The 27748-nt window shown below is 41.0% G+C and overlaps 1 protein-coding gene across 5 annotated transcripts in view; it reads left to right on the forward strand.

Moving 5' to 3' along the window:
- Positions 1–3023: 3023 nt before the first annotated feature.
- ptpn13 (protein tyrosine phosphatase non-receptor type 13) overlaps positions 3024–27748 on the forward strand; it is a 53880-nt gene continuing 29155 nt past the window's right edge. For 4 of the 5 annotated variants that reach the window (XM_050053109.1, XM_050053111.1, XM_050053112.1 and 1 more), the window contains exons 1-8: positions 3024–3403; positions 8744–8863; positions 12068–12234; positions 14016–14081; positions 16215–16400; positions 17169–17256; positions 19845–20477; positions 26399–26491. In XM_050053109.1, coding sequence (XP_049909066.1) covers positions 8749–8863; positions 12068–12234; positions 14016–14081; positions 16215–16400; positions 17169–17256; positions 19845–20477; positions 26399–26491 — 1348 coding nt within the window. In that variant the 5' untranslated portion in view covers positions 3024–3403; positions 8744–8748. Of the gene's footprint in view, positions 3404–4255; positions 4378–8743; positions 8864–12067; positions 12235–14015; positions 14082–16214; positions 16401–17168; positions 17257–19844; positions 20478–26398; positions 26492–27748 lie in introns of those variants that run through there. The other variant, XM_050053110.1, reaches the window with a different exon arrangement.

The raw sequence follows: 27748 nt of genomic DNA on the forward strand, positions 1-27748 counted from the left end.
CTAGTATGCGGCGCCCAGGTCAGGTCCTCTGTAATATGGACATCAAGGTACTTCAAGCTGTTCACCCTCTCCACTGAGGTCCCGTTGCTATTCAGGAGGATGAAGTCTCTGTCAGGCTTCCTTCCGAAGTCAACCATTCTCTCTTTAGACATGCTGACATTCAGGAGGGTATAACTACTCAACTAACCAATAACTTAACTTATTCTTCTTCTCTTTTCCTTGAAAAGTCTTGTCATTCCATTCCAGGCCTCTGATTGAGGCGAGAAAATTCACCACATTTTAGCCATTCACCCTGTACTAATAGTGAATGTAGTTAAATGCCAGTCACACACTGTCTGCACTGCACAACCTTGACTGGATCTTGCTTAAAGCTATCTGCAAAAGTATTTGCTGTCTCTAGTAGGAATATTTATTTAACACCAGGCATGATAACTAAGTGCCTCATAAGACATTTGGTACATTAGTTGAGACTAGTTACCAGCATTGATTATTAGGATGTTAAAGGAACAGTTCACCCCAAATCAAAAATGCATATTTTTCCTCTCACCTGTAGTGCTATTTATTTAATTAGATCTCTCCAATATAATGGAACTAGATGGCAGACAAGAGGCTTGTGCTCGTGACAGTGCGAGTTGTTAACATTGATGGCGTCCTTCTCGGCTAAGCTGTAACGTTAGCTAGTTCAGTATTGCTAGGTGAGCTAGCAGTAGATGCACGCTTTCTTCTGCGCAGTGATATGGTTGGCGGGTGTAGTTTGGTACAAAGCAAATAGTTCCTACATGAAACTACTCACAACAAGGTCTGTGGATTATCTTGAGTAACTGGATCATGATTTCTGGAAAGAGACATTGCTGTTGAGTTTCTTAAATGTATTTTTTTAGCGCTTTGAGCACCACAAGCTGAGTGCCATCCAGTTCGATCATATTAGAGAGAAGGCAGACATCTCTACAGCCGATATCTCCAACACTCGACAACTCGTACCAAAACAATTTAGACTGATGAATAGCACTACAGGTAAGAGGAAAAATACATTTTTTTTATTTTGGGCTGTCCCTTTAAGAAACATTTTTTGCTTGATTATGCCAGCCCATCACACATTAGGCTTTGTAGCTTGATTTGACTTGCTAATAGTAATGCAATGAACAAACTGAGCAATTAGCTTTAATGAAGTCTAAACTCCTAATATTACCAAAAGGAAAGGTGCAGTGACCTAATTAAATCTCTTTTAACCCCTGTGTAAAAGCACGGACCTCACTGAGTCATTTAATTTTGTGATTAGATAAAAGTGACATTAGAAGTTGTGATAAATAACAATCACAGTTGAATCATTTGTTTATCAGAAGAGAAGGGCTGGCATGTTAAGAACCTGGCAATGCAAATGTACAATTTATAATAAAGAATGGGTTCCAGTGGCAGTGCTGGGGCCATAGGACATCTGTACCTCAGGGTCCCACAGTGAGACAATCATTATGCTTCATTATAGTTAAAAACCGAATCAAACATGGCTTAAAAAGAATCTTGTTTTTTAAGTTATGTTAAGTGATTTAAAAAAAAAAAAAGCCTGCTTTAAATAAAGCTAGCAAGGGCTAAACACACTCTATTTGTAACTTTTTTGTATCTGCTTTAAGGTCTGATTTATTTTTATTGCAGCTTTAAAAATCATCTTTTACCCACCTTTACAATATTGTCAAATTGATCAAAGAGAGATTACGTTGATTTTCAGTATTAATCTGACTCTGACCCCAACACTTTTTAGTTTTTGGTGTCATCCCTGGGATCATACCAAATAATAAATTATCTGTTTAAGGTTGCAAAAATGGCCACAGTCTGATTAAAGCCACAACCTCCAAATATTGTACAGTGCATCTCCTCTATGTTTGTGAATTGTTCTGTTGCGTCTTCTTAAATTTATGCAATAAAAATAAAACTAAAATGGGTGCTCATATGTATTAGTGTACAATACCTATTACATCTAGATGAGGGATCTTAGATTGGCCTGAATAGTAAGCTGATACAAGGAATGACTGTGAGACTGCACTCAGAAATTACATCCTAAATGTTGTATGCCTGTGTAAAAGTGTGTAGGCATGCATGCATGGAAACAAAGGGTAATATCAGAACCAAAACACTTCAGAGTAGAGAATATATACTAAAATAGATAGCATACATTATGTGCAATGGCTTCTGCTTCTGAAATATTCAACAAAATGAATATCAGCTGTCTCCATCTAGAGAGAAACCCCGTGTTAATCAAGTAATGCAGTCTTATCGTTCCAGCCCATGGTTGGTGATAAAAATCATGCCTTTTAGCACTGACAGGCACAGACAGGCAGAGATAACCTTTTCAACACAGCCACCATTTACAAGGCACCATGTAATGATGACTAACAGCCACTAGATGGCACAAGACAGTCCATAAACAAGGCTGCTTTGAAGTGCCCCATAGGAAGGAAGTACTCAGCAGTGAATTGCTTCCTGACTGTTGAGACAACTTTGATGTTGTGGGAAATAGGCCACTAAAATATAGGATAAGCTTGATTTTTATTGAGTTTGTAAGATGCCAGCACCTTCACACAATCCCAGGGGTGAAGGAGACATCACGTACACAATACAAGTAATTAATGTTGAAAGCATCCCTGTTATGGATATAAGTGGTGATTTTCAGCATTTGAATAACATTGAATTACATATGCAGTTTCATATGTGCATAATTTCGGAGTTAAATAGCTTTAGGGTGACACATTTGGTCTGATTTATAACCACATCTGCACCTTAGCTCCCTCTTTGACTCCTTCTACATTTGAGAAAATTAAATAAAACTGATTTTTATTGTTTAAGAGTGATCATTTTGGAATCTCCTGTCTGTACAAACTATATAAAAAAGCATTTTAAAAACTTGATTCTGCATCCAGGACCACTGTACATTTCAGTCTCAGTTGTGTGTGTTACTATAGAAACGGTTAAATGACAGTCCCCTAGCAGAGAGCCAATGGACAGCCATAGTAAGGTGTCTTGTTACTCCCAGTCAGCCCACGCTAGCTGGGCTAAAGGAGGAGTTATTCCGCTCCTCCGCAGTAATGGTGACTTGGCTGCGCTGGAAGGGAGCTCAATGCTGTGTTGTGGCCATCCAACACGACTTCTGAGAGATTTCCGAAGAAGATATTTGTTAGTTTTTTTAACTGCGGACGGCTCGGATAACAATACCTGCCAGTTTAGTGGATTTTTGTAGCTGAACGCGGCGCGGAGACCTGTTGCTCGCCTGCCTCGCCGCATAGTCAACTACTATCCAAGATGTTGCTTTGTGGATGGGATGGCCGCTGGTCCCGTTTGTGTGCGCACTCATAGCCTCCGTCGGAGTACCGAACATTTCCCGTACAAGTGATTTTAAAGCTCTTCTCGACTGGTAAGTTGAAGCCTTTAAAACGTGATGTACGAAAAGTTAGCTAACTTTAGCGTAACGGGTGCCAGCGGGAAAAGCTGAGGGGTTGTGTCTGTTGTGGCGAGGCTCAAACGCCGATGCTCCTTTTATCTAAAAACCGCTGACAGTGCTGTTAGCTAGCTACTTTAATGCTAATAAACTGTTTGTTCATATGTACCATGTCTTTACTTTCAAGTATTGCTACGTATTGTGTTAACGTCCCAACAATATTGCTCCTGCTGCTGCCTGACATGGGGCATCTTTGACCACAGCAGTTCTGTATTTAAAAGTTTGGGAGGGAGCAGACACCACCACAGAAATAACTGTCTGGCTAGCTTACTGCCACCAGTACTGTTTGTGTAAGACCGAGGAACATTTTTGTCAACGTCTTTAAGCTTAACAAAGCCTTTTAGAGGCATAATATGTCAGTGCAGGGCAGGCTGAAGGTTTTATGTGGGTTGTAGGAAGGCAGCTTATGCCCCCCTCCCCCTTCATTACCATGGAAAAGTAGTAAAGTTAGCTTAAAGTCAAAGGTCATGAGGGTTTTGAATATTCATTCAAGGCTTAAGAGAAAGGTGGGGAGTCTGTGTGATTGATCAAGATGAACATCTTAAGTGGTTATGATGGAAATGGTGTGAGCATCATCATAGGAAAAATGGGGAAAATAGTCAGTGGGTTGGGTTTGTGTGTGTTGGGAAGAGGGGGGTGTGGAGTGAGGTTTTGCAAAACCATGCTCTGCATGTCACGGTACTCATAGCAACCCTGTGATTAACAGAAATGGAGCGGATGAGGTCGAGACCAAAATGAGAAGTGAGGGCTGTTGGTCCAGAGCTGGGCTGATAATCATGGAATAGTCATGGCTCTCTTTCTGGCTGGTCCTGACCCTGGTTGAGCTGAAAAACACAACACCAACATCCAGGGTGGCTTATTGGTCAGGGAAACCAATACATAACTGGAAGGTACCAGGCTCAGTACTGTAATGGCCAATGTCCATGAACAACCCCTGTGTTAAACTCATTGTAAGATAATCTGGGAAAGCATGTCGGCTAATTGACTGAATTGTAAGAGGGTTACGATTCATGAAAACCAACCATCGGGTTTTCCCTTTTATTTAGGTGAGTCACAGTTTCTGTGTAATTCCCGCTACTGTTTTCTTCACAAGTCATGGCTGTGAATGCAACCACAATCTCTCCACTGCTGTCACAGCTTCGCAGTAAGGAAGAATACATAACGGAGGAGTTTCTTCAAGTGTATATCTTCAGTTGATCTGTTTAATAGCATACAGTCTGTTTTTGTTATGCTATACACATTTTGAAAACATCAGTCCTTACATCATCAGTCATGTTGGTTCAAAAGATATTCTGATCCAGGCCCTCCTAGACACCGTGTGTGTTTTGAATTTGAATCGTGTGCTTGCAGGCTGCATAATACAGTATGATTCTGGGAACAGAGGTTCACTCAGAGTTTGTTGTTGAATTTTCCTGGCATGAATGACTTCAGGAAGATTTTCACCTCAATGCTGGCGAAGAGTACCTCTTCTCGTCGGCTTCTGTTCCAAATGTGTTTGCCAGCTGAGACCACAGTTCTGATGTTTGGAGGATATGAACAAATTCCTTCTCATATCTTATGTTACGAGTTATGCTTTTGGAAGTAGAAGTGGAATCTGGCGTTTTTATGGACCTCAAAAGTGAAGCTACTCCAGTTTTCAAAAGATTTAGGATCAAAGAAAAGCTTAAAAGAGCAAGACGTACATGCTTTTCTGATCATTTTGTTCCTGGCACATATGGAGGGATGAGCAGGAATAGAAAGCAGCAGAAAATGAAATTATTTGTACCTTCACTCAGCTGAAGTGCAATTTTTCAGGGGATTGTTTTCAAATCCATTTCATGGGTTGTAGCTGTGTCACAGACAGGAAGGTGGGAGGAAAGGAAAAGCTTCACCTAAGTGCAGAGTAAAGAGCACTATCACATTTCCAGGATTATTTTCTTTAAAATCCTTGTGACTGTGGCTAAGACTTTCAAACACTTAGCAGCAGCAGACTAAACCTTGTTTAGGTATTTCTTTCTAGCTATAGTGTGGGAATACATGGGAATACCTGGGAACAAACATCCCCACTGTTTGAAAAAGAAAAAGAGAATGAGGCGCTGAAGTGGTGAAGGCTGTCTGCTCTTGCTGTTTTGGGCCGCTGCCTCCTAAGCCCCCTCAATAATGAGCAGGACCGTAGTCCAATGCGAGAGGAGCTGGCCTGCGCAGCAGCCTCAGTGTGGATAAAAAACATTCCACTGTAGGTCTCTGTTGAAATAACAAGGGCTCCAAAACAATCAGTCTTCACAGCACCCGCTCTCCCCATTCTCATGGGTAATGAGCAAGATGGGTAGTAACCCACTTTGCCTCAGACTTCACGCCTCCCATTGACTAGAATGGTTAACCTGCATTCCTGCATAAACATTTAGGCCTGTGACATGCTTACTCATTAACTCTCCTCTCCAAACTCAGTTTCATAGAAACAATGTTGTTTCACATACTGCTGTCAGAATTAAAGCCCAGCGCTAATGAGGCTGCTGACCTAGTTTATGTTAAAAGTTCATGGACGAGTGAAAACTCAGATTTTGCTCATAATGCCAAAATGCAGCGAAACTGGTGCAATGCTTCTTTTTATAATGTTGAGTCAACTTTGGTAGTTTTTGGCTAGCAACATGGCTTTAGGGAAAGGGATGCTCATCTGTCAGTCTGTCAGCCACTCTGACACTTTGGTCCAGACTTAAATATCTCGACATGCACTGGATGGATTATCACAACATTTAGCACAGACAGTAATGGTTGTAAGATGATATCTCTGAGTGATTTTAGTGATCCACTGACCTGTCAAGTTGCTATGTGATGATACAGTTGTCTGTTTCAGAAAGTTACAGAAATATTGAATATTGGGATGGTGTGGGGAAGGGAGTTTGAAACATTGTCAGACCATCCATCAAGCTGTTTGGGTACACTGGTTCCTTTAGTCTTGTTTGTTCCTGTGATTATGGCCGATATCAATTGTGAATTTTACACTTTTGTGAATAAATGTAAATGTAAACCACAGTATATATATGAACGTCACAGCCAAATGTCATCAGACATATTACATTTGGGCATCTTTGCTGTTAAGTCATTTTGTGTCTCCTAGCCAAATTTGTACTCCTGCCAGTCTCTATGGAACAGACATGATGTCTTTAGTTTTGTCACGCTTTGTGTTCTGGCTTTGCGTTAAAAAAGTTAGAAAACATGTGTCGTTGCTTGTTTTTAAGGATAGTGGTACTATAGAAAATAACCTTGATGAAATGTAGCCTCATGTACTTTGGTGCCCGTCCCAGGCACGAGTTATGTTTGGTTGATCGTGCATAGGAATTATGCCTCATTTCCTGTGTTTTCATCTGCTGTGATTTTCTGTTTTGATTTATAAATTCCGATGTAAAAGCTGTCATCTAGCAAGTCCAAAATACTTTGTGCTGTGTTTAATGTGGGTTTGCTCAAATTTCTGGGGAAAAGTTAAGAAAAAATAGGCTAGACTGCAAAATGTTCAAAACATCAGAAACTCTGTCAAAACTGAAAATATGGATTTGTTTTCATTCGAGGTATCATCGAGTTTCACAAGTGTTTGGCTAAAAACAGTTCCTTGTTGTATTGTACCATGACTGTCTGTCAGTGTCAAATTTTGTGGCGAAGTATTGGGAAATTTAGAAGCTACACACTAAATTTTGAGTCTTTGAGGTCTAGACCATTGGACAGGAGTAAAAGTGGAGGAAAAATAAAAAGGCTATTACTAACAGTAGGTTGTCAGCATTATGATATACAACAGTATTATCTTATATTATTCTAGAGGAAGAGGTAAAGATCATTTCAGAAGTTAATCGAGCAGTTTCAGATTAGGTTTTATGGACGTAAAATTCGTCTGCAAACCAAGTCTGGTTGGGCAGTAAAACTACAACTAAAAGGTACATTTCAGTAACCTTTTTGGCTTTACGCCAACCTTAAATCTCTACATTACAAGCTCAAAGGACTTAAAATATTTAATACTGTGATAGATTACAGATTTATTTAACATGTAGTTTCTCTCACTCAGTGTGCCATGCAGCTGGGTTTGATCTGATTTATGGCATTTTAAGACATGTCCCCATTAAAGTTGGATGACTGGTTTGACTTCTTTGTAGACAGTTATGGTTACAGCTGAAAAAAGACATCAAAACCTAAAATGGATGTCTTCCCTTTCTGCCTTCATATCATATTGAAATTTGAAAATCAGTCATAGTCAAATCAAATCATGCACGATAGCCAGCCCGTGGGTCACATGAGTTCCAAGTTTCGCTGCAGCCATAGTGCGTTGTGTCATGTGTGCAGTCTAAACCATGTGAAGTACTGTAGATATATTGTCATGAGATAATATGTTTACATATATCCTCCACCAAAAGCTGAATCACTGCTGTCCACAAGATAATGTAAACTACCTATCTTGAACTTGACCCAGTTACAGTTTTATGACATGTAATCAGGAACCAGAAGTGTGAGTTATAACTTATTTGTAGAGCAGCAAGCAGCTTTAAGACCACACAAAAAAAAGTGGTGTTTTGCTTTTCTAGATTAGTGTCCACTTCAGTTGGAAGCTGCTATCTTAACTCTCAGAAGTTGGTACAGACTCCAAGTAATAAACTGCTACTTTGTTGATTATAACTCAAGTAAAGCGGGGTGTGTGTCTGTGTTTGTATGCTCGCATCATGTGCTTGCACTGCGTCCTCCATTGCAGAGGACGATAAGACGGCTTACGTCTGGAAGATGTGGGAGTTCTCTCAAGGGCATGATAGAGGAAAAAATGTTGATGTTAAGTGCATCAATGCTAAGCATTATTGTGGTGATATGGCAGTGTGGGCTTATGTGCTTTTATGGTTAGACTGTCAGGCCAGTCAGGACAAGTAGGGTGTGGATTCTTACAGGATTAGACTTGTGTAAGGATTATAATTCTCAACTGAACTAAAATGAAAAATAAAAAAAATCAGTGTTTATTGTCAGTGGCCTAACAGACACTTTTGACACAGTAATCAATTCAAGACCTGCCTTGGAAATTGAATTAAAAACTCAGTGGTATATATTGCTTTGATTGGACTAAGAGATGTGATGTGCAGATGTTTCGTGTGTTTTCCAGCCTGATTTTATCTTGCACCAGAGGCTCCTATCATATAAAGAAAGCATGTGCCCTTTTCTCCAAACTATGGTTAAAGCTTATTTCTGTGTTACTTTGTGTTCATTTTCTGGTGTTAATCAGATGTTCTTTCTCTGTCTCTGCTTGCACAGGGAAGATGCATGTGTCTCTGGCAGAAGCCTTGGAGGTTCGGGGAGGGCCACTCCAGGAGGAGGAGGTCTGGGCAGTGCTCAGCCAGAGCGCTGAGAGCCTCCAAGAACTCTTTCACAAAGGTATGAACACGTGGAATCAAGTATCCAAATACGCTTCCTAGAAATGATAATACATACACACAAAACAGAGCTCACTTTTATTTGTCTTGCATGCTTTCTTATTCCATTGCTGTCCTGTTATTGAACAGCCTACTCTCTAAATCTGTCCACACTACGTTTTTTAAATGAAGGGGCTAAATGAAAATGTTCTGGTGTCCAGATCCCATAAACTGCAGGTGCCATTTTGTGTTGACAAATTGATAGTATCGTTTACCGTCTCTCTCTCTCTGTCTGAAATGATTTGTTAACATTTTTATTGCAGCAGTGGATTGAATAACCAAACCAATCCATCACATCAACACAGAAATAAAAAGAAGCAACTCCAAGCAAAACAAACAAGATGAACGCTTTTCTACTGGGTCACTTTTGTACTAAAGATTCAGTCACACTCACACTCTAGAATGTGTAAAAGTTTTGGTGGCTATTAGTTAAATCACAACACTCAGTCCGTTCCCTCACCTTATTGTCAGTATGTTGCATACTGACTCTGCATCATTAGTACAATTGATGACTGTTCTGTTATGTTGAAATCATTTGTGTGAGTCATATGTGCCTGTAAGTGTAAGTGTAAGTGTCTGCGATTGTCCTTGTAGCCAAAGATAGATAAGGCTGCCCCAGTCCCAGAGTGTCTTTGCAACTAAAGTAAACTCCAACAGTGGGTGACTAAGGGAGGTTTAACTCTGGAGACATTGGACAGGATGTGAGTCAGCGAGCACCGCAGTGCCCTCCTTGTTGTTAAAAAGTTTGGGTGGTGCCTAGTCTCATGTGAAACTCCAGCGCACCTGATTATGTTGACCATAATTGACTTGTGTCATCTAAACACTTCTCCATTGACCGTGTGAATTTCCATGAAGCACATAACCAAGATGCAGTTGTGTGCATAAACCAGCTTGACCTCAACTTCCAGTTTTGCTGACTGGTTGTCATTGCAGACAATCCTGGCGTGCTGGAGGAATTCCCTGTCATCAGTATGGCCTGTAAATATGCCTTTTATGCTGAGGTCACATTACAAAAAGAGAGAGTGTGCAAATGTTCTTCAGATATGGAGGCTACTGAGATAAAGTTGTGAAGATATTGAGGAAAAAATGCAAGGCTGGATACTTGGAGTATTTCAGATTATGTCAATTTTAGCTTTACATGATATTGTGCTGCAGAGACATTGATAGATAACACATCCTTGTGTTGTCTCTTGGCCTCTTGTGTGTACTGTTTTAGACCTTGGAGTGAAGCTAAAATTTGAAGAGCAGATGTTTAACACTATTATAGAGTCACTGAGCTATGTATAGAAAGAGAGTGGATCAATAACAGCAACTATTTAAACTTAGAATTGTCAGACAATTTGTTAGCTGCTTTGGAAAGTTATTGTAGAGTTTTTGCTGGTTTATGCTTAAAAAGCATAAAAACAAGAAGAGTCAATGTCTTTGTTTCGCCGAAGCAGATGAGATGTTTGTAGTCATTTTCTTACTGTAGATGTATTTTGTTTCTGTCTGTCTGTGCTGTTGTGAAAGTGAACGTCGGGCTATTTCCTAATCTACAGTTTATTTAGCAAACCTTTACAGGACTTTTCAGACATTGTGAATAGACCTTGTCAAACACTCAACCACTAGCACAGTTTTTTTTCTTGTATGTAAACAGTAGCGGTTAGTTACTTTGTTTGTATAAGATTGATGTGTTTGAACAAGCAATGTGTGAATAATTCTGATTTGTTAGAGGTTTCCCTCTTCATGCTTTTGTCCACAGAATATGTAGGATCAGATAGACACCCTCTATCTATCCATTATTGTGATTGCTTATCCTATGTGGGGTTGCGACGGGGCTGGAGCCGATCCCAGTTGACCCCGGGTGAAAGGCGGGGCACACCCTGGACGGGTCCCCAGACTGTCCCCACAATCAACTTAACCTGCATGTCTTTGGACTGTGGGAGGAAGCTGTAGTACCTGGAGAAAACCCAAGCTGACACAGGGACAACATGCTAACACACATGAGGACCAAAGCTGGCCAAAGAGACACCAAAGTGTTTCCAGAACTGATTGCTGTTTTTGTCGTCTTTCTTTGTTTGGTCTGCTAGCCTGTCACTCTAATGGCATGTTTGCTGTGGCATTGAATGCATGGTTCAATCTACAGTCTTTAGGCATCTACTTTTCGAGGGCTGCCTCTTAGTATAATAGCTCAGAATTATCCCATGCCCCTAATAGCTAAGGTCGCAGCTTATCAGACTGACAGACTACATTGTTAAAGGATAAAGAACTTACAGTTGTACAATTTGCTATCCTTTGAAGTGAGTGGGGAATCAAATGGGGCATGTCCGAGTTGTGTTTTAGAAATTTTTGGCTTCTATTAGATTGGACATTCAGTTACCAGTAGATATGGTTTCTGCTTATTTATGCAGTTTATTGAATCTGTTGATAAGTTTTTTTTTTATCCACTAAGAAACCAGTTTGCTGTGGTTGAGTAATGCACTTCTACTCTGCTCTATTATTTGCTTGGCAAAAGATTTGTGTGGGATACACCTGGTAACCCAGTCTACCTGTGAGTAAGAGCTTCAAATGGTCACACGAGTTTTAAACAGGAAACTTATATTTACACAGTGGATTCCAGCTTTTGAAAGCAGATATTTGGTGCCTCAAATCCAGTTCCTCTGTTCGTCTCACTGCTCCTCTCAGAGTTAAGTATCAGTCAAAGAGAAGAATTTTGCAGCGCTGCTCAAACATTCCTTTGTATATTTTTAAAACGTTCTCTAACCATAGCGCTGGCTGTGGCTTTGTAGGAAAAGAGAATTACGCTGTGTAGCCATTCCTTTCTGCTTCTATGCCTCAACAGTTATTTTCTTGCAGGCTAAGAAAGCAACATGTGTTTTTGTTTACTTCAATCATCTTGAGTTTCCATAAACGCTGAAGCCTTAGCAAGAAACATCCACTGTGGTTGGATATGTCTACAGTTGCTGCATTCAGACTGTAAATGCTTAGACAAAATTTGATGCTAGTATCGAGCTTGAAAACACCGCTGGGTGTGTGCGTGCGTGCATGTGGGTGTGTGCGAGAGACAGAGAGAGAGATAATTCCTGGGAATTTAAATAATGGAATTCCAAATTGTTGTTGTGTTTGTTTTCTTGTTTGCCTTCCTGATCATATCTCCAGTGGTTGAATTGTCTGTTTCCTTCTCCAGATCCTGCAGCCATGGGCTTCATCATCTCTCCCTGGTCCCTCCTGCTCATGCCCTCTGGCAACATCTCATTCACAGACGAGTATGTCACCCAGCAGGACTTAAGAGCCTTCACAGCCCCAGAGGTCCTGGAAGGGGTCTCCCTGACTACCGTCTCTGATATAGAGAAGGTATAAACCTTTACACAACCCATGTGGTGACAGAACCTTACAAACTGTTTAGTCTACATCAGGGGTGGGCGATATGGCCAAAATCCTTCACCATGGCATGTGTACTTTTATATCACGATACAGTAATTGTTCTGTAAATTCAGTTTAGAAATGGTTTAAAATAACCATACCATACTTCATCACATGTGATTATTTTCTTCTTTTATTTGGAACTCCCATACAAACAACTGCCTCACGCGAGACACCACTTAAGTTAAAAACAAGAGACTCAAAATAGTAAAACTACAATTCTTTTGAAGTGGAAGCCTCAAGGTTTCTGAGAGCAACAATTTCAAGTGTTGCAGGTTTCTGTATTTACAACTTCACTCTCCTCCTTCATGTTCGCCCAAATCATGTTATCCTGCGAGGTAGCTGGATTCACAAGATAACATGAGAGTCCAGACTTGATTTGCTACATAGCCTGACCTAAATAGCTCCTGTGGTATTGCCAAATCTATACCTGTGAATACATTGCTACCATCACACACTGTATACTGTCATATCCCCTTACCCTAATCTAAATCTTCCAAGGCTAAGAGGGTGTCAGTTTCATCACCTGTTTCCAAATCTTGTGTTAATACACTTGTGTTTTCCTGTTGTGGTGATATCTTGTAGTTTAAGTGTTTCTCACCAAAACACGTGTTGTGTGGAAACCTGCATTGTTGATACCCATGTTTGCTAGCTTGCCTTGTTCTTCTAATGATTATTTGTCAAAAAGGCTGGTGTAGAAACCAGTGTTTTTTGTTTATTGTGACAGGGCAATAAGGTGTTAAATCAGAACACATTGTTGCATGAGTAACACAACACCGCAGAACTCTGGAGATACATCCTGGCTGTTCACAGATCTGTTGTGCAGTTGTTACATGCAGAACTGAATATGTCAGCAACTATATAATCTCCTGCAGTGCACAACTTGTTTTACATATGCACAAAACCACACCCCCTCTATTCGGCTCTGCCCCTCTGGTAGAAGAGCTAAAATCTTGCATGACTGGATTCCCGTCTCTGGCACGGCCCCACAGACCTCAACACGGTTTTGTGCTGAGTCAGTTTTCCAGCCCTGGTTGCGTCTCCCCAGCTGAGTTATTTCAGTGTAGAAAATCTAATCTGTTTCTCTCATTATCAGAGACTTTGGGTAAATATACGTCAGCTGCGAGTGCCACAATTTTCCTCTCACTTTTTCAGCATTTGGTGTGGTATTGTTGCTTTTAATGGGCGGCTTTTAAATTTCCACTTTTTTTTTTTTTTTTTTTTTTTGAGAGAGTGCGAGTGTGTCTTTAAGTTTGCACTTGAGCTCTGTTCCTGAAAGACCTTGAAGGCTATGTTACATTCTTTGGCAATCCCCGAATTATTCTTTCCTCTACCAAGCCCAACATTCAGGGGAAGTGATTTCTCTCCCAAGCAATGAGTGCAGAGTAATAAGGAGAGGAAAATGGAAAAATGTTTTTGGATTAAGGCTGAAAGCCCCTGTCTTTTTCCTTTCCAAATAAGAATGAATTCATCTTTTATTACACTCCAGCTTTAGTCTGTCTCTCTTTCTTTCACACACGACAGACTTATTTCAATATGGTTAAGTGCCCGGTTATCTGAATGAAACAAAACTTAAATTCCTCATCTTCCTACGCGCTCACTCTTGTCTCGTTTTTTGTTTTTGTAAATTTATGTACTTTTTGACTCAAGAAAACAAGATTGAAAGTAGTGTAATGTTCCTTATGAATCTTAAGTGATGTTTTTGTTTACAGATGCACATGTACTCTCTGGGGATGACCTTGTTCTGGGGAGCTGACTACGAGATCCCCCAAAGTCAGGTAAATTATTACCAAGGATACTTCTTCCAAATGGATAGGGATTATAATATGGGACCATATTTACACTTGGGAACAAGAGGTCATAAAATGTGTATTGTTTTTAGTAAACCTAAATCATTTCGCCTTTGTGTTTACAAAAAATAACTTTTGCTACATACTGTATCCAAACAAAGCTGTACCAAACAGACAGGCACAAGGAAACGAGCTGCTAGCACATTAGCATTAAGTGATATTAAAGTGATGTCTTCTTGAAAATTGATACTCCTGTGATTTGACTCAAGATTTGTGTGACATCAGTTGTTAAACTAGCATACTTCGCATGTTAAGACTTGAAACAGGTAATAATGCTGTGCAAACACAAAGTAGACTTTGTCAAGGTTTAACAGTATCTCCCGTTTTAGAGTTTTTGGCATCACATAGCGCTCAAAGTTACTCAGACGTTGTCAGTCACACTGGCACAACAAGATGGTGGATGGTGGATGGTGCACTTATGTGCGTGGCAAAATACAACTCTTAGTTCTTATTGGTACTGGTAATTTAAAGGAGATAAACACTTCAATCATTCTAATTTGCAGCCCAGAAACCACACACCCACACTGAAAGCAGACACGATGTTTTTCAGTGGAAGCTGCCTTTTAACAAGATCTATATCTGAATACAACATCTGATTAAGCTTTAAATGCACTCTGGAATGTGTTTGAATCTGCCAAAACCTAGAGATGATCTTGCTCACAGTGCATTCATATCTCTGCAAGAGTCAGCCAGGTGTAAGAGAGAGAAAGTACCGCCCACAGGTTAGAGATAGCATGACTCACACTCATGCTTGACATCCACGTCACTTCACTGAAGGGCTTAGGCCTCATCCATGAAGGAGGTGCTATATTAGTGCAGTTTATAGCAAATATTAGACCAAATGCAACACGTCGTTATTCTTAAGGTGTTTGTTTTTACTCACAGTACCATCTTTGTACCTGCAGCTTTCTTTGCATTTAAATATATTAATTTCATTAACTTTGCAAATGAAACCAATGTAGCATGGTAGCATCAGTAAGTGTAAGTGAAATTTGACAGTTATGCACAGGAGTATAAAAAAAAGTATTATATCTTGGTGATACTGATTAAAATCAGCATCCCCACCCCAAGCGTCATATACCAAATCAGGGGTCTTAAGTGTTTTACAGGCCAAGAACCCCTTAGATGAAAGAGGGACAGAGCAATACATATATTGTATAAAGCTGAGTTGCACTTGAAATAATTCTGTTAATATTTTCTGAGTCTTCTCTCCTTTGCGCTTGCCTGTAGCTACTAAGTCATCAGCAGTTCTAACATAGCTAGGTGCATTAGCCTCACCCTCTGCGCTTTCACAAGTGGTTGGTGAGGTGGATGGTATGTCTCTTGCTCGAAAAGTTACGAAACGATCCTTTGTCAGCTCATAAGAATGTCCATTCACTTGGAATAATAATAGAGCTAAATGGCTAACATGTTTCAATAGTATGTAACTGTCAGTGAACTAGTTCACATCGTCGTCAGACAGGTTACCGTTAGCTAGTGCACATGACTGCACAAGGATTCATGGGTAACAATTAGCCCATCACTGCTGTTGTGTGCTGTAAATTAAATTTTTGTTTGTTGTTGCTTTTTTTCTATGGAGAAGCCAATTTATCTTTGCTAATAAAAGGTTGGATACATGTTAATTTGATTAAAATAAAACAAACAAACAAACAAATTAAATTGAAACTTAAATCGTCAAACAGTACTTTGGCAGCCTCCTGCAGTAACTCTGAAGACTCCCTAGAGGTTGCGCATCCCTGTTGAAGAACCAGGACCTAAATGATGCTCAAACACAAACTCTGAAGAAATGTACACTGATACTGAACAGCCATGTTCTTTTTAATATGGTTTTGATATACAAAGCAAAGTATGTAAGTAAGATTTAGTAGGTAGACATTTAAAGTAGGTGATGGGTTTGTGCTGGCAAGGCTGAGCTCTGCCTTCTTATCTGAACACAATGGAAGTCAACATGATATTACAGATATCAGATTCAGACATACCAATAGAGCTCAATACTTTACAGTTTATTCTGCTCTTGTCACTGTTTGTGTGTTGACTGTCTTCACTCTGTTTGCTGTGCAGCCTATGAAGCTGGGGGAACACCTAAACAGCCTGCTCCTCAACATGTGTGATGATGTTACAGTGAGTCGAATGTCGTTGCGCACGGTGCTGGACATCTGCAGCAAACACATAAGAAACTCTAGTTGTGACCCTCCCTTCTCCTATATCAGAAAACTGGTCCGGTTGGTACTGGGCAGCCTTTCTCAGGTAAGCATTTTTTTTTTATGTTTTGTTTTTTTATGTGGGTCAAAAACAACATTCCAGTCTGCTTTTACTTTGGCTAAAGTAGAGCCCACACTCTAAAGGGACAGTTCACCCCAAAATCAAAAATGCGTATATTCCTCTTATCTGTAGTGCTATTTCTCAGTCTGGATTGTTTTGCCAAGTGTTGAAGATATTGGCAGTAGGGATGTTTGTCTGTGCAGATACGGGTGGCAGATGTAGTTTGGCAGAAAGAAAATAGATCCTACATGAAACTGCTGACAAGGTCTGTGGATTATCTTGAGTGACCATTGCTGTTGAGTTTTTCAAATGTACTTTTTTGGCGCTTTGAGCATCACAAGCTGAGTGCCGTCATGCTCCATTACATATGAGAGAAGGCAGACATCACTACAGCGGATATCTCCAACTCAACTCATCAAAGCAAACTAGATTGATAAATATCACTACATGTAGGAGAATAAGCAAATAAATATTTTTGATTTTAGGTCGAACTGTCCCTTTAAGCTTTATCCCAGCTAAGTGCAAGTTAAAAAACAATTATCTGCTCTGTGAAAACACAGTAGATTTGTGGAATTACGCAACAGATAATGGGGTTCATGCTGATAGAACATGAGTTCAGGATGGATGACTCAGAGGGAATGACCCTCTAACTTCTGTTTTTTTTTCCTCTTCCTTGCTCTGCCCTGCTTCTTTCACACCCGCTCTTTGTTTTTCTTTCTCTCTTACTTCTATTCGTCGCCGGCTTTCTCTCAGCTGGACGGTCTGCTGACTGATAGAGAGTCTCTTCCGGAGCGGAGTAAGGAGATTCGAGAGAGGCTAAGGGGCAAGGGCTTGCCCTCAGGTAAGATGAGCTGCACTGACATATACACATTGAATACAGAGCTGTATTTGCTTGGTGTTTTGTCAAAGGAACTTTTCTCTAGTGTAGAGAGAGATCTTTATTTACGCAGTGATTCAAATTTCTAGGCTGCCAATGCTTCATGATAAGTCTGGTTTCTATTAGTCTTCAGAAACACTTAGTATTCTTAATTTAAATGGCACAAAGTGTGGAGCAAGGACAAATCCCCACATCCTGGATTTGAAGGCTCTGTTGAGATAATGATGAAAATATTTTGGAAAAGACGTTGTATTATCTGTTTTTTCTTGCCAGTGATAAACTGAGGTAATGCCTGAGTGTAGTTGGACATACTGTTTGGAAGTTGTTTGCATTGATCTTACTTTTATATAGAAAAGTTGGATGTAAATGCCTTCCCTGGTTGTTGAGCTATTCATCCTTACATCCTTGCTCTCTGACTTTGTGGGAAAAAAATCGAAAGTAGATGAGGAATAACACGCCGCAACCCCGAATCGGATTTAATTCAGGAAAATATGACCAAATCTTCCCAGTGGTTTCTGAGAGAACTCCAGCATTTTTCCAGGCCATGGAAAGGAGAGCGCAGCACAAACATGGCTGTCGTCCCGATTATGTAAGCACGGCATGGCATTGATTACAGATGCATATTTTGGAGTCACCAGTGAAGCTGCTGGTCTGCTGTTTGTATCAGTGCTTTGTTTCCCCAGTTGAGCACCAGCCAGCCCTAGGGAAAGTACATGCAAAGAGTATTACCCAGTTCTTAAGCGCCTTTCTTCTCAAGGAGCAGCTCTCTCCCTCCCGTATGCCAGTAGTTCCAAGTTGTAATTGCTGCTAGCGGAACTCAGTCATTGTCCCTTTTTTCATGTTGGACGTTTTATGTTGCCCTTTCTTCACTGCTGTAGTCCACTTATTGGCTACCCTACACTAGTATTAAGCCATGTTTCTGCCAAACACTTTCAGTATAGTACCCTTAGAACCCATAACGTAAGTGTGTGTGTTTATTCTCTCTTGACCAATCAACACAGTGTTTCTAGCTCGATCTTTTAGTAGTGGATCAGTGTGACAATGAAAATGTAAAAATTGAACTGAACTTAATCAAACTGCTAGGTGGAAATGAGGCTTTAACTGAACAAACTTGGGGCAACAATTGACTTCTTTGAGAAAAAAAAGACATCCCGTTCATTTTTTGCTCAATCTAGTCCTTGTGTGCTTCCCTCAGTTCCTGGAAGACAGTCTGTCTGTCTTTGATGTGTTTCCCTGTTAAGACCAAGCGTATGCTTTGTAGATTAAATCACCACATGCAGCGTTTTTACAGGACTTAACGTCTCCCGCCGCTCTCCCGTTTCTGCGTCTCTTCCTCTTGTGTTTCGCTCCTGCTCATGCACATGTTTGCCTTCTGTTTATCTCTTTCTCTCTAAAACAAGAGCTGTCACTGGCAGCAGTGTATATGCAGCTGTCTGGAAAGGCAAACTTGAAATTTATGGACAGACAGTGAGAGCAACATCAATTTTTCAGTTTGAAGAAAGACACAGTGATGGATGAGCTGGACGCCTATGCCAGAAATTGTTAGTTAATGTGGCGCCATATGTTTTATAGTTTGTTTTTAAATCATGGGGAAAAATGCAGTAGCTACTGAACGAAACAGATATAGAACATACTTGGTACCCCTTGAGGACAAGAGCAACATGCCATTTTTCTTTATTTGCTTTTCCCTGTGCTGTTGTGGGTTTACTTTAGAAATTAATTAGTTTTATTTGCCATTAATGGCTGTTACATTTCAACCCCTGGGGCTGTATATCAGGAACTTCTTATTGCTACTACTAACTCTAATTAAATGCCATCGAGTCCAACCAATAACCAAGGGGAATTCAGTCGGGGCATGATTAAAACCATTGATATAAGAATTTAAGCTGATTTTTAGCATCTAACCAGCATTTATAAACCCTCAGTTGTGTTTTTGCACTGGATTATTAAATGTTATGTAAGCAGTGTCAGGGTTGTCTATCATAATATATTGTATTCTACATCTCTAATTATGACAGACTGGGGAATCTGAGGACGTGCTATACGCCCACCCAATTACTCATTTACTTTAGCTGGTTGTCTAATCTTTTAGTAGAGAGGCCATGAGAGGCCTGCAGCAGGTGCTCAGGCTGTTGAGGCCAAGCCAGGGTATCAGAGCAAAGGAGGGGGAGTCAGCAGTCGACTGTGCCGTTTTTAGTTGTCACATCCTGCTGCTGCTGTTAGAAATGGTTGCCAGGTTGGACAGGCACTTAGGCATAATGAAGCGTACTGTATTTAGTCAAATTAAAATCCTTGTTAATCCTCTCTAGGTCCTTCTCTCATCATAAATACCACTTTGTGTATTGAGTGTAGTGTTAATAGTGATGTGTATTTCAGATAATGTCATCTGTTCACAATCAGTTTTATTTCCTTTTGATAACCTACTGAATGGTTTTACTTTGCTGGTATTCAAGATGAAGATTTGTGTTATTCTGTGTTTTAAAGCTTTGAGTTCTGGCAGTGTGAGCTTCCACTCATGGTTCAATAAAACTTTGGTTCTCTTCTGTTCTCAGGGAGGAGTGCCGCCCCCAGGGTTCTAGAGCGCTACAAAGCCAGGACTCAGGAGCAGACGTCTCTTAACCGGGGCCTCAGTCGTTCCATGGGCTCTCTGCCAATCCAGGACCTGTTGAAGGGGGATGAGGGGGCAGCCCTACAGTATTCCCCATCTGACTATCACCCTAACTCCGAATCCCCCACAGAATTCTACCCCAGACCCCCCTCACTCCAGCACCAGCACTCCTATCCCTATCTGCACCCCCTTCACCCCCAGCAAAAGGGGCGACCTGTAGAACTGGACAGGAGGTCTTTACCCTTCTACAGTGGGGACGTGCGCACTAGTCAGGCCAGGAAGAACTGGGCTTCCTCAGTGGACTTGGCTTACATTGACCCAGAGGCTCTTCGTTTTGGGGCATTGGAGGATGCGCGGAGGGGCAGCAGTGCCATAAGTACCCAATCCATAGGCAGGCGCAAGTCGCCCTTGCGGGCATCCAGGGAGAGGGATTCTCACTTCTCTGAGTTTGGTGGGCTGAAGAGTAGGAAGCCTCATCACCACTCAGCCTTATCGGTAGGCTCGGGCCTCCCTGGAGCCTATGACAGGATAAGGGAAAAACAGAGGAAACTTCAGGTGCTAAGGCAAGCAGTGGATGGTGAGTATACTTTCCTCACTTAAAAGTGCAGTAAAGAGGAGCATTTTTTTTTTCAGTCCCTAGACTGAGATAAATGTGGTCTTAAGTTTTTATTTGAGTCCTCCGGGTTGACTGTAAAGTTTTAAGTGTATATGTTGGAGAAATTCCTGGTGACATTTACAAAGCATGTCTAATGCCACAAGTATATAAATCAAAGCGGTACATAGGTTTGACTGTGTAAGGCTTCCTCCTAAGGCACCTTTTTGTCCAACGTGTGTAACTTTCTGAAATTGACAGTCTCACATTCACACCCACTTCACGCTGTGATTGGCCAGATGTGCGGAGGTGAAAAATAAGTCAGGGTTTGGATATCTCTATCAAGCTCTCTGTTTTCATACTTGACACAACCTATCTGTCATTTTTCAACTCTGAGCAACACTATGAACCAGCCTTCCAGGAGAAATTGTGTGTGTATTCCCACATTTAAACAATATCATGTCATTCCCCCTGTCTTTGCCAGCCAGCTTTTCACCCTGCCTTCAGAACAGCCATGAAAACTTTTGCCCTATGCTGGGGTCAGACAACATGATGTATAAACCAATTCCATCCTAGTATAACCTGACAATTACTGTGCACATGACACATTGTGGATGATCTTAGTTTTGTCCTTTCCTGATAGTTTGATAGCAATGCACCTTTTAACAAAGAATAATCTGATATTTTTTTAGTGTTAGGTGTGTAAAGATTCAGTCTTGACACTTCTAAGATCATGGCTTTCCAACACACTGCAAAATGTAAAAAACATGCTAACCTTGTTTTGCAGTCACAGTTTTATTCAGATCTTTTATTTCTGCCTTTTCCTCATTGCAACAGATAACACTCAACAATCACCTAGTCATAAGTATTGCAGTATAATGGGATTTTGGTGACAGCTAACAGCTTGGTCATGTGTCATCATCAGCATTTAATGTGTGGTGCCGGTACTTTGTCAGAACATGTAGTGGGTTGGCTTCAACATCTGATGATACTACATCAATGTCATGTGTTTGGTAGCCCACAATTTCAAAGGGGAAAATCCCACAGACGTCTTCAGCTTTACTCTGCTACTGAGACAATGAATAAAATCTCAGTAAAACAGAGCCCAGCTTTGTCATTAAGATACACAGAAAAATGTCAAACTGGGTTGTAAACTGAATTCATCAAGCAATAAAAGGGGGTATGGCAGCTTGGGTGAAAAGGCTGCAGGGAGCCATCAGCTGTGCCGTTCTGAGAGATGAAAATGTGACAGCGATGAGATGACGTGAGCAGACAGACACGCGGACTAGTTACAGGTTGTGTGTCCATCTGTAACTACCATGTGGGATGGGTGCTGGCTCGAGTGAAGTATCGCTGGTGGTGGCTGTGCAGCAGTGTTTAGACAGAATGTATGAGTCACTGGTACAGAGGTTTCCAAATGGCTGATTCTAATTACAGGCCAGCTTAATTCTAGCCTGCTGCTAACTGTCACACATGCTATATAGCCAGGACGCTTTCTCTTTTTTTGCTAACATGACTGTAAACACACAGACATAGGAACGCATACGTGCCAGGTATTTACAGACTCACTTTGTGTAATCACATGCTTAGATTGAGCACACACAACACAATTGTTTAACACCTTAGCAGTCAGCCCCAAGAGCTTTATGTTTCTCTCAGGAGCTTATTGGATTCCATAGGCAGGCTAGTTTTATGCAGAGTCACAAGTGGCTATACGGGTCTGCTGGCCACCTGGGGACAGTGGAGGAGAACGAGGGATGAATGGTTTCATATAATAAGCCACTGTCTTCTGCCTCTTCTTCCTTTTCCTCCTCCTGCTGATTTCCCATACTCCCCACTCTTCAGCCCCCTCCAACCTCCAGCCTCCCTACTTTGCTGGCAGCTATTTTTAATGCTGACCGAGCCACCAACCGACGGCATTCTTCTCCTCGACTGTGGCTTTTTATCCCCAGCAAGTCCTGCTTTCCTTTCCTTCCCTCCCCTTTGCCTTTAGTTGATTGTAATCAGAGGCGCTTGGCATTTTTTATTTCATCTGATGGTGTGAAGAGCAGAGCGGAGCCTCTTTGCCTAGCAGAGTGTTAGAACAAGAAATAAAAATGATGGCCAGCCTCTGTATATTGTCCCACCTATCTCACTGTGGGTATGCTCGTGTTTGCTTGTTTAAAACCGAGAGGATTATCTTTGTGTATTTTTCATGTTATTAGCTTCTAATTGATATTAACTTATGGTTGATGACAGACACCATGGTGACGCAAAGGAATGTTTACTCCCATCAAAACTCACTGAGGTCAACTATCAAGACTGAGCCAAAATATTTCCCAGAGTTTTTCGCTATAGTATGAATGGGGCCTAATTGTGCACAGACCATTTGCAGGGCGGTGTGGATGTGTTACTTGGCAGAGACCTTCTTTTCTTTCCTTTTTCGCTTACTTTTTTCTGTTCTTTTCTGCAGGAAAGTGATGGCGCGGCAGTGGTCAGTGCTCTCAGGTTTCACCCAGTTACACACTGGTTCTCTGCCTTCTGTGTGTATGCATTTGCAAATCACGCTCAACTGAATATGTATTACATGAACATAACTAAACATTGTGTGTGTGCATGCCGGTGTGTGCATGGGCATGTTTATACCTGGTCCCCTATGTCTCACCCCAGTGCGCCTGCAACCCCTACTCCTCCCCCTCCTCCTCCTCCTCCTTTGGTGCCAAGGTGTTTCAATCAGTAGAAACTTTCCTTGCAGACCTAGAGGCTGTAATTGGAGTCATGCGTAGCGGATGAGGGAATTCCAAACATTATTGGACTTTTCCGGCACTTGGCAGCGGGTCATGTGGCTTTGGGCCGGGGTGGGTCCATTTTGGACAACAATACAGAACATTGCTGCCTCAGGGGAAGGGGAGGTGTTCATGAAAGTGAAGCTAACCCTCACATTTTCATAATTATATTACAGTTTGATTTTTTGACTTAAGGCTGCAGTGGGAAAGGTTATAGTGTTTGTAAGGCTTTTATGAAATGCTTTTGACCATTAGGTTTATTTATGATCCATTTTAATCAACTGCCTGACCCATTTCATCGTCACATTATGCATAATGTCTAAAACAAACACTATAAAGCTACACAAGCAGTGTAGAAATTTCATGAATAGACATTTTTCTATTAGTGGGTTGTTTTCCCACACTATGTGCACATAAAACTTCACCTTCACAAAATCTACATTGTATGTTTTTCCTCTGAGTCATGTTAACGTGGGGGTTTCTGTAAGCTATTATCCATTTTAGTCCATGCTTTAAAGGGAGTTCCTTCTTTCTCCTTGGGACCACCAGACTTTAAATAACCTCATAGCCTGAGTTTGTGTCTCTTCTCAGCTTGAGCACCCCAGAAGGCCATAACCTATAGAAACTGCTTGTGTACTCACAGACAGCTTGTGCAGTTCTGCAAGGAATCAAGGAGAGAGGAATAATAAAACGTGGGAGAGGGTATGGGAAGATAAGGTGAAGGGAGGACAGAGAAGTAAGGAGATAAATGTGGGTTGCATTCATTTTTCCCTGGAAACGATGCCTCTCCTCGTTGTACGGACTGTTTTTAAGCGTGACTCCCTACACTGAGGAGAAAACATGATGAAGCCGAGTTGGCAATAAGTCGAAGAATGAACGAATGAACTCCTGATCTTTTTGGCTCGTTAAACCTTAAGTATTGAATTACCACTAAAACGTGTTGACAGTAACTGAAATCCTCCTCTATTTTTACTTTATTTCATTGTCTTATTTGAATTTATGTGTACTGTGTGTGTGTGTGCGTGTGTGCGTGCGTGTGTGCGTGCGTGCGTGCGTGCGTGCGTGCGTGCGTGCGTGCGTTCACCACTGATGACATCCTGGTGAATGGACTTCCTGATTGGCGGCAGCCGGTCTTCTACTACAGACGAGTGAGGAAAATGAGTNTGCGTGCGTGCGTGCGTGCGTGCGTGCGTTTGCTACTTACCAACTGTACTCCTTTAAGGTGGAAGAGGAATATATATTTATACTTCCTGGAAAAGAAACAATAGCATTCATTGAAGAGCAGCACTGAGAAGGAGTTATGCAGCACATGTTTATCTGAGTCACCCTCTGTTTTACCCTTACGCTGCCTCATTTACTTAATGAAACATACATTCTTGGCAAGGTATCGCTGTTCATCTCTGGACTTAGCTTTGACCCTTTTTGTGTCTCTTATTGCTTTGAGGTACAGTGAGTGTTTGGAGGGCATGATGAAATGTCGGTCCCAGGTTTATTTGAGATTTCTCCAAGCATACTCATTCACCCTCAGGTTAATCGTGACTGAGCAACAAACACATTAGACACTTATGGCTTGACGAAAATTTAGAATTTTGTTACTCCATAAACCACAGTTTTGTTTTTTTTTTAAAAATCACAGAAGGTACATTTTTGGTTCTGTTGGGCTCAATATGCAACTTAATATAATGCAACATAATACCCCTGAACTATATATTTAGACAGCCTACCTCAAACTGTTCACCAGCAAATTTGTTTTTTTCCAATATTGTTTGCATTGTGGTCTTTTCTGTTATTTTTGTTGTAGATGTTTCTTTAATAGTGAGGTTAATGTTCGTTTAATGGCAGATTTGTTGGAATAACCTCGAACACAATCACCCACCATTGCTTCCTGCTTATTGACAAGCCAGTGTGTTTTGTTGTTTATTTTGCTCGTCTTTAAACATAGTTTTACAAAAACAGCACATAAAAATACTAGAAAACTGTTATCACATCATAAACAGTTTTTTATTTGCCCCTATTGGAAAATCCTGTTGATAGTGGTGGGCCATTGTGACAGAAATGGGTCTGATGTGTTCTTGTTCCACTGCATGATCTTCCTCACTTCACCCTTTAGGTCTCCAAATGTGTCAGGCCTCCCCAGTAGCAACACAGCAGACAGTGTAGGACAGGTGACTGTGCACGTTTGTGGGTATCTGTGCATGTATGTGTCAATCTGTAAGTCTTTGTATTTGCTTTGCTAAGCTAAGATGGTGAGTGGCACAAAAGAAAGTTTATCTGTGAACCTTTTTAATGTAGATGACACTCATCTCATGACTCACTCACCAACAAAAGATGGAAAACTATTTTGGGTGATCATCTGAGCTGTCCTCTTTCTTAGTAAGATTATAGCTGCTGCTTTTATTTATGATCTGAGAGATGCTGTACAGTGAAACTCTTCTGAAGTAAAATGCCTTGGCAGTGACAAGGGAATGCCATTCATTTAAACTATGTAGCTGATACTGAGGAGCAGGACTTTCAAGTTCTGTGTGCTAGCCAAAGAAAAACAGGACACACAAGGTCAGGGTTCAGAGTGTCATGGTGTTTTCCTGCGTTACCACAGATTTTCAGTACATTATTGAGTTTATGAGGCTCAGAGAAAAGTAAATCATCTTAGTGAGCAAGACAAAAGATTCCACCCTCAACAAAATACTCTCTAACCTGACAGGAGGCATGCCTGTGTACACTTGTGCTGAAGCTGCTTTTCAGTGTAGTTACATATGTCTTTCATTAAGAGTGTTTACCAACAGCATGAGTAATACCTACTTTGTGTGCCTCAGTCTGGTTTGGGGTTGCCATCAGTCTCAGTAGGATTTGGAGGAAGTCTTGCTGGAGAAAACAGTAGCTTGTCAGTTCACCTGCTGTTCAGATCTAATAAAAAAAAGTGATGCAACTTTTTGTAAGGGTCTGTGTCGAAAAAGAAACCGCTTCACCTTAACATCCCTCACAACAGAAAACAAGTCCATATAACAATTTTGAAGTTGACTCATGTGCATGACGTATATGTTTGATTCATTTCATCATTTCGCAGACATCCCCTTATATTACTGCATGGTTCATATTACATTATTTTTCAAAGATGGGCTGATGGTCTTTCTCCTCCCTCAGACCCGGTCCACACCCACCAGAGGTACCACAGTGATTACAGTTCATCCAGCGAAAGTCCCTCAGTGGCCTCCTCTGATCCAGACTACAGACAAGGTAAAAGATGCCCCTGAAGAGTTCTTTATCGTGATTGTTTTTCTTTTCACGGAGGCGTTTATGGTTTACTTTGTCATGTGTGGCATATGTGTGAGTGTAAACCTTTAGCAACAGGAAGCAGGTACTGCTCACCAAATCTTGGTTTTGGGCAATGACTGTATATAAAGATGGACAACGCATCTCCACTTCCTCCTATTACACAAATATACGAATACGGCCGCTGGCATCTTGCGCTGGTGATGTCATTTGGAGCCAGTGTCTGCACAGTTGCAGTCTCTGCAATAACGGGGTCCCACTCTCTGACCCCTTCAAGTAGCACGATTGGTCACCGGCACTCAATTAGCAAACAGTTTTCAGTCATGATGTGAAATACCTTTTTTTTTCTTTTTTTTTTTTTTAGCAACATATAGCTAATTAAAACCAAAATTTTAAAAAAAATGAACACTTTGACATGCATCAGCATGAAGGGAACTACCTAAAATGACAGAAATCATCTTTGGGAAAAAAATATTCAACGTGTACTTCAAGTTTTTAGTCTGGCCCATGTCCCAGCCGCTAGACTCACAAGTCAGTCTTTAGACGTTTTGCTTAACTAAAGACTGATGTCCTTCTCCCTGATTTTGTGTTTAGATGGGCGGATACAATTTCAGAGTTTAAAAAAAACTCCCTACGTTACACACTTTAGAAAGGAGTGTCCCCAGACTATCAGAAGGTGGAGATCTCTGATTGTCTGGTGGCGACACTACCCATCCGCTAACATAAAGAGGGGCGGGGGGTTTTGACCTATACTGCTGCCAGCCACCAGGGGGCGAGCAAGATGGTTTGGCTTCACTTTTGGAGAGCTGTCATGTTGTTTATCTTTATTCAGGGTTCTCACTGTCATTGAAAACCTGGAAATTAATTAATTAATTTTCTCAATCACATTTTCCAGGCCTGTAAAAGTCATGGAATTAGTTAAAATCATTGATTGGTTCGAGAAAGTCATGGAATTGTGTGTTTATTTTCTGTGGCTGTCGTAACTTAGCTCTAATATGTGTCGATGTGTGACGTATTGTTAACCATCATATACATTTCCTCATTTGCTCCCTGCGTTCCGTCTCTCCCTTTGTGTATGTCAGCTAGCTTGAATTATGTTTGAATAGCATTAGAGTCTGATATGTTTAAAAACCGCCATGCAAGTTTGGCAAGAATAAAAAATAAAATTATTTTGGGTCCTTGAAAACTCAGAAAAGTCTTGAAATTTTGTCCATAAAATAT

This window comes from Epinephelus moara, chromosome 9 (genome assembly GCF_006386435.1).
Source record: "Epinephelus moara isolate mb chromosome 9, YSFRI_EMoa_1.0, whole genome shotgun sequence".
Classification (NCBI taxonomy): Eukaryota; Metazoa; Chordata; class Actinopteri; order Perciformes; family Serranidae; genus Epinephelus; species Epinephelus moara.